Below are 12112 nucleotides of genomic sequence, written 5' to 3'. Positions count from 1 at the left end.
GCCCCAGGCCCATCCTGCCCCCACGGCCCATCCCCAGCCACTTTCACGTGCACTTGCTCTGGTCCATCCATACTGGGCTTTCTTTTTTTCTTATAATTAAAAAAAATTTTTTTTGCTATCATTAATCTACAATTACATGAAGAACACTATGTTTACCAGGCTCCCCCCCTCACTAAGTCCCCCTACACACCCCACTACAGTTACTGTCCATCAGCATAGCAAGATGCTGTATAATCACCACCTGTCTTCTCTGTGTTGCACAGCCCTCCCTGTACCCCCCACAACACTATACATGCTAATCGTAATGCCCCCTTTCCTTTTGCCCGCCCTTATGCCTCCCTTCCCACCCACCCTCCCCAGTCCCTTTCCCTTTGGTAACTGGTAGCATGCTGGGTTTTCTTCTGTGCTTCTAACAGGGTTAGCCCTGCTCCCTTCTCAGGAGGCGGGCACTTGTTCCTTCTTTCTGGAATGCTCTTCCTGCAGAACGTGAATAGCTTCTTTTTATCATCATATCTCAGCTCAAATGTCCCCTCTCAGTGTGGCCCTCCCTGACCTCACCCAGGGCAGTAGGCCCTGCTACCACCTCCAATTGCCCTATTTTACTGCCTTTTTGGCATTCACTGCCCTGTAAACGTACATAATTATCGGCATATGGGCTCACTGTTTCCCCTCGCTGAGAGGCTGAAGGCTGCCTGAAGGTGGGGACTCTGTCTCGTTCGCTGCTGTCTCCCCCCTGCCCAGCTTAAGGTCTGGTACGTGGTGAGTCCTCAAATGTTTCTATGTTGACTGAATGAATAAATAAATAACACGATGCTTTGGATTTGGGAACCCAGGCAAGTTTTCAGGGGCACCTGTGTCCATCATTCCAGGAAGGGAGTCCAGGCCCCCTGGGCAGGATTTCACAATCACCTTCCCAGAAGCATGAAGTGGAGAGCCTTCTTTCTCTCCTCCTGCGAGCAGGGGAGACGTGAGAGCCGTCACCCTTCCAGCGGGAGGACCAGGGTCTACACTTCACTTGGGTGTCTTTGGTGGCTGCTGGGATGAAGTGTCAGGGGAAAGAGACATGGCTTGCAAAGGAAATGACAAGCTAGGCCTGGGGCCACAGGGAAGTGGCCCAGCAGGTGCACAAGCTGTAGACCGCTTAGTGGGCCACCATCAGTGTGTCCTGAGGGTTACCCAATTGCTCACAGCCCCGGACACCCCCTGTGGTCTGGGGAAGGTGGCCTGGTGGACCTCAGCATGTGCTGTTCTTTGCTCTGCCTCCCACTCCCCGAAAGATGATTCCCCAGAGCTGCAAGAGCTTTTCCCATTCTAGGGGAATTCGCAGAGCCCAGGCAAGCTTCAATAGTCTTGCGCTGTTCATTTATGCTGGTGGGGTCAGAGTGAGATTGTTTTTGACCCAGGCCGTTTTAAGATTTACCGAGCAAGAAGTGCCTACAGAAAGATCTTTAAATGGAAAACCTCAAAGCAGAGCAAAATTAGAGTGAGTCGAAATACAAGACTAGAAGTCCTAACAGAAAGCCTTGGGCCTGTGCATCGCTGTACCATTTTAACTATTATGTATAAAGTGGCTTTTTTAAATTGAGTTTTGAAGCAGCCAGCACCAAACAGAATCTGTAAGTACATGCGTCTGCTGGATAGTAAGGAATTCATCATCTTTTTTGGTAATCGATCACAGGTACTAGTGAAGGTTACTGCCATAGAACTTCTGACATAAACCTAGAAACACAGGGAAGATGAGAATTTAGTTCCGTCTGTCTGCAGGAATCTGGTTTTGCCTGCCTTTATCTAGACAGTGGATATGGGTTGGAAATGGAAGGTTCTGGCACTCTGGTTGAACTGAGGAAAGGTAAATCAGCTTAGAAAGATCCACTCTGATTACTTTTAATTGCCTTATTCCAGCTTTGAAAGAGTGTCTATCAGATAGATCATTGGATTTAAAATCTTAATCCAAAATTCTAAGCAGCTGGATCGGTGGCTGTCTGAGAAGGGGACTCTTGGTGTTCTCAGAGGGGCAGCTGACTAGCCCATGACACTTATGGAATGTGCCAATCCATTCCACAGCTGGGCAGAGCAGATTCCTGACAGGTGGTCCTCTTGGGGAGCACTCGGGCTCTTTAGGTGTCGGGGCATGACTGCAGTACTGGGCCCTGAATCCAGCCCAGTTTCTTCCAGCCTCAACTGGAGAGTCCAGAGAGTGCTGGCGAAGAAGTCAGGCCTGGGGGAAGGGAGGCAAACAGACGCAAGAGGCTTGAAGGGAAATTGTTTGTAGATTGGTATCTTGGCCTGTCTCAGCCATATCAACTGCTCCCTAAAGACTTTGCTAAGGCATATATATCGGGTGCAAGAGAGAAACTTCAGGTATGGATCTTCTGGTCTGACTGAGAGTGACATTTACCACTTTGCTGTATGGTTTCCAGGAAAGCATATTCTGTTAAGACAAACTCCAAGATATTTAACCACTCAGCGCTGATTATTTATAGCCTGTCTAAAGTTGCTGGGGTTTCCCTCTTTTGGCTTTTGAGTTATTAATATTTAAAGTCCCACTTTATACAAATTGTAGGATTTGGACCATCTCTTTTGAGAACTATGTGCATATTGCTGGCTTTTTGAAGACAGAGACTTTTTGAAAGTCAGTTGAGGGAGAAAAACATACCAGGCTGGTCACCTCCAAAATACACGTGTGGGATTGAAGTGAGGCTGAAGGCTACTTTTGCTGGGCGCTCTGAAAATAGCTTTCATAGCTGCTTAGCCTTGGAAGGGCCAGCCTGCTGGTATCAGTTGATTTCATGTGCCAATCCACAATTTTTAGATTGGGAGGGACTGATACAGTGATCAACCTTTTATTTTACCCAAGTAAGTGTATTCTTATCCAATGTAATTGGATTTGACCATTGGTCAGTTCATTGAAAATGTTGGTTAAATCAGGGAGTTATAAAAGAGATATACTCTTTCTTTAAATGACTGATTTTGATTCAAAATATCTAAATGTATAGTCATTTGCTAGTATTCTGATGTAGACCTAAGCCTTTTTGCTTATGGATATCCTGAAAGAAGGGGCTTGTTGCCTTTTTTGCACAAACCACACGTACATGTGCTGTTCTAGCTTCTCTAACATGGAGCGAGACATTCTAGACACTTGTGAAGTAATCTGCAAAACCCTTCTCTGTTTTCATGCGTTCACAGATTTTACAGTTCTCTCATGCATTCCTAATTTGACAGCATTTTTTAAGGCATGCTTTTATTGATTCTTTCCAAAGCATGCAGTCTAGTTTTTGCAGAAATAACAGTTCTCTTTTTGTTTATACTCCTAGTTCATTGGTCAATATCTTTCCTGTTTCCATTCTTGATTAGTTTATGGATGAGTTAAATAAATTTCATAATTATAATTAATGTGTATGACCTTCCTAAACAAGTTTGGGCATGAACACAGTTGACTCCGTTAAACATGCATGTCAATGGGTGACAGCAGAAATGAGGGGGCTACCCAATTCCAGGAGCATAAAGTCAGTGTCTCCCCACAAGACTGAAGGGTGTTGGCTGTTCTAGGAAGTTGGTTTAGTAAGTGAATGTTTAAGAAAATTTCTACTAAACCATCTATTATGGCCATAATTTCACACAAAAAAAGGACATTTGAGCACCCCAAGTCAGAATAGTAGGCAGTGTTTCTCACGAAATGACAGTCAGTAACTTTATGACAATGTGGACTTATGTTGTGCGTGCATAATCTCCTACAAGGCTGGCGCTCACATATGGGTTAAGGATTGGCAGCCAGTGACCTTGGTCATACTCTTCCCTAGACAGGGATTCTCTCCTAGCTATTGGAGTCTAGCATTCCCCAAAGGCGTCTAGCAACCATCCTGGTTTGGACGCTGACTGAGGATGTCACTCATAAGGGCCCCAGAGCCTTACATGGGTTGTGAAAAGGCTCCTTCAATCAGTCAGATTCTGCCTGCCCTGCACAAGCTCCTCCCCTGTGCCCACAGCTGACATGACCCTGTCCTGAGGGTGTGTGGCTCTTGCATCAAGGGAGGGCAACTGACTCCCCAGATTGACTCACGGAGGACAGGCTCAGAATTACGGAAGGGGAAAGACTCTGTTTCTAAGGGCAGAAATAGAGGACAGACATTCTGAACCCTTCTGTGGCAGAAAACCTACTCTTCGCAGAGTGGAGGAAAGTCTTCTCTTCTGTTCACTACAGTTTCCAGAAAAAAAATCCCATCCTAGGGAGTTTTTGGAACCTCCCACATCTCTCCACATGACCTTCCTGTCTTCTGTGTTGCAAGCCCAGATATCCTTAATCCTGTTGTTTATTAGCTTATTGTTTCATTTTAACTTATAAAATATTTAATGTGTCTACATAGTGTGTGTACATGTTACAAAGGATAATGAATCAAACACCCATTTACCCATCACCCTCCTGAAGAAATGGAACATTAACAGTACCTCTGAAGCCACACAGCTCATTATTTGCCTTTTTTTTTCCTTCCAAGGAGGAAGATACTTGCCTAAGGTAGCTCTCAGGGTCCATCACAGCCCTTGGCCCACTCTCCTTATCTTCAGGTTAATTAGCAAAGTTATCAGATGACCTGGTCTGCGTCATGAGGCTTTTTGCACTAAACGGACAAGCCTATGCAGCTCTTTTATTTTAATGTTATTTTTCTCCCCCAGTAAAACCACAGGCCGATGCCAGTTGTGCCTTTGTGTTATTTAAGGATCTGATAGGTTTGCCACTTGGAAAGCAGCCGCATTGAGTTTCCTCATGGCTTTCCCATGCAGAATGCTACTCCCTTCAAGGGTGCTGGGGGCAGACCAAGAGGTAACAGGTCACAGTCCCTGGTCTCGGCCGCACTGCCCTCTGGTCACTGGAAAGAGTTCCAAAGTTCAGGCGATGTGCTCATTTCAAAATTTCACACAGCTTGTGCAAAATTAAAAATAAACCACAAAAGCAGAAGGACTAACCCCTAGAGATCTGTGTCCTCCCACTGAAATACCCTGGTGCCCGATGGATGGCAAATCAAAGTAGAAGCAGTGAAGAGGTAAAGTATTTTATCTTCAACAAAGTGAGACATGAGAACAGGAAGTGGGGCAAAGGTGAGGGAGAGCCACCCCAGAGCAGCTTGGTGTCCATCAATCTTGGCTGGCTTTCCTGGGTTGTTGTCCTGCAGTCGGATGCAAATCCCTGGGGGATAACGTTGCTTGGCTCCTCTGCCCCTGAGACCCAATTAACAGTGACTCACTCCACCGGGGCTACTTGCCAATGGCATCTGCATGGCTTCAGGGGTCAAGTCTTGAGTCTGCTTTGTGAATGACCGTCCCTCACCGGCACTGCTGCTGCCTCCCTGTTTGTGTTGGGCCAGGCTGAGACTGTCACCAGGGCTGCACTAGAATTTGGGGAGGTCAGCACAGAAAGGGTTTGGATAGCTTCCAGTTGAAGCCTTCCTTTCCCTGAGCACTCTGGGGGTCCAGGGAGGGAGGTCAGACGCCCTGAGTTGGGCTCTGCCTTTTATGTACTTGCTGAGTGGACTTTGGCCATCACAGAATGTCTCTCAGGGTCTGTTTACTCCTCTGCAAGATGGGGCTTAATCAAAGTGCCACAGACCTTCCAGCCTGTGATTTCAAAGTAATCGGAGTAAACTTCTGGCTCCCAGTGTGTGTGTGTATATAGATCTATGTCAGCTCAGCCCCCCGATACATCTCCAGCAGATCCCAGCTACCTCTGAGAGGTTCTCAGGGCTACTGCCTGGGGCCCAGTAAAAGGCTCCTTCAATGCTTTTTTTAAGGCAAAATGTTAGCTATGGATGGTAGGTACTTTTGCTTTGCTGTTCTCTACCTTTCATCAAGCTTCAAAATTTGAGAATTAATGATGAATTTTCACATATTCATACCATGGAATACTATGTAGTTATTAAAAATAATGATAGTGAAATGTGGATGGCAAAATGTCTCTTGTATATATATAAAACAAACAAGCATTTTGCCATCCATGTTTAATATATATATTATATATATATAAAATAAAAACATCAATATATATTTTGAGCACAATTTCAGTTTTATTTAAGATGTGTGTTTTGAAGCAGTGGCAACACAGGTTAACTGTTTTCTTGTGCATTTCTCAGGTTTTGTAACTAAACATGTATTAATAATAATGGCTCCCATTATTAATTAATAGCCACCAATCAAAGCTGCCTGTTCATCCAGCAGTGCTCATATCACAAGCGCAAGCCCCCTTCACCTCTTCCCCAGGCTCCTGAGGGTGCACCTGAGGCCGGAGCCGTGCCTGCCCACCTGTGCGTGTTCCCATCTGCCTTCCGCACCAGGCTTCCTGCTGCCCATGAGCTCGCAGATTCTCTTCTGCTGGACACAGCCACTCCTTGCCATTCCTAACACAATGAAGGCCCTGGGGGGGCTCTGCCCATGCCTTTGACATTTTGCCCAGAGCATTAGGTGTCCCTCCTCGGGCTCTGCATGGCTCCTCTGAAAGCACGTGTGGTGTGAGGCCAAAAGAAGGGAGACACACCCCAGAGAATAGCTTAGAACTACTACAAAGACCTGACCTCAGACACCCCCTCCAGGGGTTCTTATTTGACAGTAGGAACAGTTACATCATGTGGGGCCCAGCACAAAATGAAAATGGAGGGCTCCTTGAACAAAATTTAAGAGTCTCAAGATAGTGACAGCAGAGTATTAAACAAAACATGGGGCCCTTCCAGGTGTGGGGCACTGTGTGACTGCCCAGGTGGCAACCCCATAAGCTGGCCTTCGGTACCAGGCTTCTGGCTCACTTCTCACTGGCCTTCATGTGGCCATGGACGACCTGTGCCTGGCGCCCCCCACTGGCAAATCCAAGTGTCCTCATACCAACTAACCCTGGCCACAAAACAAAAAGGAAGAGCTTCCCCTAATTCCAGTCTCAGCCCCACACCTATGCCCCCTCCCCTGGCCCCACATCAATCTCCTCCCAGGGGGACTCACAGTTGGGTCATCTATTTCCATTACAGGAAAGGCTGCTCCCACCCATAGGGTGAGGTCTGACTCCTGGCCCCAGTAAGCTAATTGCTTTATAAGGTGACATCAGTTCATTTCCTAAGTCTGGCTATTAATAATCTAGGACTGGATATTCAGTCTTAAATGACACCATGGGTGAGACACAACTAGCCCCGCTGAGGTGAGGGGGGTCAAGTTCAGTTAATTTCTTTCTCAGTCACTTCTCATTAAAGATATAAAAGTATGGAACTCAGCTCCCCATCTGTTACCATCTGGGGGCATCTGTTGATTTTGCATGACTAGCCTATAGCTAATCCCACCTCTGTTTTCCTTGGAAATCACTCTCCGTAGTCAGGGCCTGGGTGGGACTGACTCCACCTTCAGGGGTGGGTCTGGGACTCATTTCCGTCCAGTGAACATTAAATATAGGACTTTAAGGTAGGAGCTGTGAGGATGTGACCCTGGAACTGCAGGTGACCCTGTGACCCCGTGAAGAGAAGCCTGCCTGTGAATACAGCTGAGCTAGAGGAAAGAATATTGAGAGACAGAGCGAGACAGGTGCCATCGTTTGAGTTGCCAGATCCCACCAAACAGCGTCCCCAGGCTTCTCAGTTACACGAGACAATGAATTCCCTTTTTTGCTTAAGATGGTTTGGGCTGGGTTCTGTCACTGACGATCCCAAGGAGCCTGACTAAGAGTTCCCCATTTATGGGCAACAATAATGTCTGTGCTGCTTATGCTCAGTGCCGTAGAAGTCAGTGAAAAAACTATGCAAGTGTTGTAAAGGGCTGTTTGAACCGAATGACCGAGGAAATGCAGTGGCTAATGGCAGAGCCAGGACAAAAGCCCTGAGGCAGATGGAGTGGGGCGGACAGGACAGGTGGTGGACCATACACATGCTGGGCGAGACTACTCTGTGTGGCCTCTCATGCATTTGGTGCTGCCCTGTGATGTCTGGAGGACACCTGGCTTTTGGGCATTGGGGAGAGAGGGTGCTGGAGGGCATGGCTGCAGGAATCACCTGGCCCCTCTCTTCTGTCTTTCCCAGCCTCTCTTCGTTTGCCAACCTGTTATTCCAGGGTCAGGCCCTGGAGTTTCTGAGTTTGCCTGGATGTTCACTGGTTCAGACCTTTGGAGATGTTCAGGGAAGGGGTACCAGCTTTGCTTCGACTTATCTGACTCTGCCAGGCTGGGGGCATGGATCTGCACTCTAGCACTTCTCAGGAGGGCACTGAGGAACCCCTTCCTTTCTTGGATGTGGATTTGAAGGGATCCCTGTCTTGGGGGCCAGAGCATTCTGACCTTCAGACACTTCTCCCACCTCCCCCCAAGAGCTGTAGATCTTTCAGCCCTTCAGACTGAGCTGGGACCCAGAACTTGAGGACCCAGTCTGAGAGCTGCAGGCACTTGAAAGGGTCCCCAGAGGCCCACTTCCCATCATGCAAGACGGGAGGTCCATGACCTTTAAGAAGTCTTCATGGGCCCTGAAGTCCATGTGCCACGATGGGCTGAAGTCAGATGTGGCCGGAGCCAACTCTCCGCGCCGGCTCGCTGACCCACCCAGCCGGCCGGACTCGGGTCCTCCGGGGTGGGGCGGCGCCGTGTCCCTGGGTGCTCGCCGGAAGTTTGCTGAATCCACTCTCAAACCAGAAATGCCTGATTCCAAGTGGGGCACTGGAACGAGGCAGTGGTGGGATATAAGGAAATAGCCCCATCACCTTCTGGTTTTTCATGGTTCTCTCCCTGAAGGCCCAAACCCCTAAGGCCCTGACATTCGCACTGAGCAAGCTGGAGGCAGAGGGGACAACTATGGGTAGGTCCGATGGAGGTTCCTGGAGAGGAGGCACCCTCCTCCTCCCCATCTCCTGCCTGGCCATAACCAGGTCAAGTCCAGGGCATTGTCGACCTCAGAGGCAAGTGGCTGAAGAACGGCTAAAAGAGTGCAGGAAACTGGAGATCTAGAGAGAATAGCACACCCACCCAGCCTAGGTCACAGTTAAGTACAGCCAAGGGAGGCAGAGGTCAGGGTGGGGAGGACCCAGAGGCAGAAGTTGTGGATTGAGGCTGTCTTCATGGTGTAGCAGCCATCAAACCATATCAGCCTGATTTTGTTAAATATCTGAATCCTAAGTCCCTTTTTTCCGGATTTCATGCTTCGCAGCAATCCCAACTGTACTGGCATCTAGGGCCCTACATCAGTCTTGAGTGTGATTCACACCAGCCTGCCTGGAGAGAGGGATCCACTCTTGAGTGAGTGAGCAAAACTGCACCTCTGATCCTACAGAGTTAGGGCCACACGCTAGACTGCTGTCAACGCATGGGGCAAAAAATGGGGCAATCTTGCGCACCCTTGGCTAAGCTCTCTGCTCTCTCCCGACTCCTTATTTGTGTCTAGTTTGTTGGGTTTGAATCTGGGCTCTGCCACTCATTAGCTGGGTGAACTTAGGTAAGTTTCTTAAAAGCTCCAAGCCTCAGTTTACTCATCTGTAAAATGAGATTAAACTAGGGTTGTAGGATTAAGTGACGTAAAGTGCTTAGTCTCACTGGGCCTTGCTAGGTTACAGCACAAAGATGATTTCACACTTCTCAGTTCATAACCTAAAAGAACTTGAGAAGGGGACCTGGAGAAGAGGGTAGAATCTGGGTAAAGACGAAGGTGGGACTGCCGCCCCCCAGAGGGAGGAGGCTCCTGATGGGCCGGAAGGGGCTCTGCGTCATCTGGGCAGCGTCTGTGTCTGCAGCCTCATTCCCTTCCATGCGGAGTCAGGCGGGGCTGGAAGAAGCCAGGTGCTACCAGCTCCTGACTGTCCCCTGAGGAGACTGTTCTGGGAAGAGCTGCTTTTTAATAAGCATACTAGCTGGGGGTGCTGTGGATGCAAAATCCAGAAGGCAAAGGGAGGAGGAGGGGGAAGGGTTTCCTTTGCCTTTAAAAGGCCCACAGCAATGAAAGATTGGAAGGAGGAAAACGGGAACCCAGAATGCCTGGCCCTGCCTATACCTCAGGAGAGGAGGGTGTGTGTGTGTGCGTGCGTGCGCTGACAATAGCCAGGGGCAGAGAACTAAAGGACAAGAGAAAATATGAGCTTAAACACAACTTGATTCAAGACACCTAAAAGCACACCAGTGGCATTTGCAGCAGCACAAGCTGTTAAATAACATCCTCCTGTCGAGGGGTAAAAGCTGTCTGCTAGTAAGCAGAAATACACGTAAGAAAGGAGGGAGCAGACTTGGGCAGCAAGGTCAGGGCAACCGGAGGCATTTGCTAGGGTAACTGAGCCCTGCTTGTTTCAACAGTTAGGTTGTTCTCACCTCACCATTTAGGACCTTGCTACCTTTAGGAGCAGGGCAATGTCTGGGGAGGCCTGGACTGGTACAGTCAGCTGGGGGTTAAGATTTCCAAATCTGTAGGGTGCAGCTGGCTTGGGGCTCTCTCACTCCTTGGTTGGCAGATGGGAGGCTGGCCCTGGGCTGCTTGCAACTGGAGAAATGCATTGCCTGGATGCTCTGCAAGTTAGCAAAGGAGCTGTGATCTCCGGTCCCACCTGCAGTCTCCAGGGTCTGCTTCCCTTGCGTGAGAAGGGGCGGATGGAAACAAGGAGCATGCTGGGGTAAGTTCAGAGTCACTTCAAACTTCCTGTTCAACCATTCCCCAGCCTGGTGCTCACCTCTGGCCTGTTTACTTTCAGTAGTGCTGGGTTTCCTGCCCTGAAAAGGAAGTCAAAGCCCCTTCCCAGAGCAGCTCCCAGAAGGAAACATTAGCTCACTGACACTACTGAGCGTCAGACAGCGTCTCTTAGAGGGCCCCGGGGACTCCAAACTGGGGGGAAGAGTGCTTGGGGAGGAAAGCCTGAAGAGCTTGGAAAATGACTCTAAGATGTTAACCTGAGTCACCACCGTTTCCTGCTACGGCTAGCCAAGAGACCCAGCCGGCACGGCTCTCTAGGGCAGCTGCAGGCTCCGGGGTCCGGGCGGGACCTGGGTCGGCCAGCGGAGCCCCAGAAGGCCGACCGGCGGTGATGCACATCGCTTGTTTATCTGAAAGCCTCCCCGGCAAGAAAGAGAGGAAAACAAGCAAATGGAAAAATTCCACAGGGAGTGGCTAACTTTTCTTGTTTTTTTTTTTTTTTTTGTTCCTGGCTGAGGATGAAATCTGGCAAGAATTGGACCTAGTGCTTTTCACTTTGGTTTTTTTTCTTAAAAAAAAAAAAAGCCTTCACACCTTTATTGAGGTAAAACGGACTCACTTTGAAAGCCAAATGTCTTCCTCTCCAGGGTATGGATTTTCCTGTGGAATTGGATTCTTTTACTACAAACTTTGTTTAACTGGGAAAAAAAAAGTCCCCGAGGGATAAGGAATGTTAAAGGGAGAGAAGAGCGGCCTTCTGCTGGTTGTCTGTCTTCCCTTGGTAAAATTTTCTGGCACTGGAGGAAAATGCTGCTGACTTCACACCCTTCTCTAGAGTCAGCAGGTGACAGTCCCGTGGGGAGGGGAGGCTGGCCTGGTGTGTGGAACTCCGGTTCTCTTAGATATTAACTCTTCATTAGAGGCCATAAGTGAGAGAGGACATTTCAGTTGAGTTCAGGAGTGATATAGTTTCTTCCAGGATTATCTCACTGTATTTTCCTGCACCTTTGGACACTTCTGAGACACTATGTGGTATCATAGTCATCTGGGTGCATGTCTGAGAGACCACAGACTTATGGAAAGTCAGAATGATTTGGTGCGCGCGCATACGCTTTCTATCATGCCCAGCACAGTTTCTTACACTCTGGAAATGCTCAGTACATGTTTGTTGAGTGAATAGGTGAGGCTTTTTATCTAATGGGGAGGGACATAGACATCATGAGATGAGCCATAGAAGAGGGAAGTAAAGGACAAATCTAAGAGAGGGAGGGGAGGGCTAGAGAGGGCCTGCTCGCCCTTCCTACTCACCTGGGAGAGGTATTCGAGCAGAGTCAGAGGACAGAGACTTTTTGTTCTTATCTCCCCAGTAATTCCATTTTTTCCAACAAGGACCAAGGCCTGGAAGAATGGATGGACAGTCCACATCTGTCACTGGTCTTTGTGAGGTGCTATGGACAAGACTGACTTTGGCTTGGTCATTGTTTGCCCCTCTTGGA

At 48.5% G+C, this 12112-nt stretch overlaps 1 protein-coding gene across 3 annotated transcripts in view; it reads right to left on the bottom strand.

Annotated features, from left to right (window-relative positions):
• RAB37 (RAB37, member RAS oncogene family) overlaps positions 1 to 12112 on the bottom strand; it is a 56143-nt gene that overhangs the window by 39264 nt on the left and 4767 nt on the right. For 2 of the 3 annotated variants that reach the window (XM_073235890.1, XM_073235889.1), the window contains exon 2: positions 11925 to 12014. The exons of the other annotated variant lie outside the window; for it this stretch is intronic. In XM_073235890.1, the coding sequence (XP_073091991.1) occupies positions 11925 to 12014 (90 nt within the window). The remainder of the gene's footprint in view (positions 1 to 11924; positions 12015 to 12112) is intronic. 3 annotated transcript variants of the gene reach the window in all.

The sequence above is a fragment of the Manis javanica genome, chromosome 4, assembly GCF_040802235.1.
Source record: "Manis javanica isolate MJ-LG chromosome 4, MJ_LKY, whole genome shotgun sequence".
Taxonomy (NCBI): Eukaryota; Metazoa; Chordata; class Mammalia; order Pholidota; family Manidae; genus Manis; species Manis javanica.
This window is presented reverse-complemented; position numbering and strand designations above follow the sequence as displayed.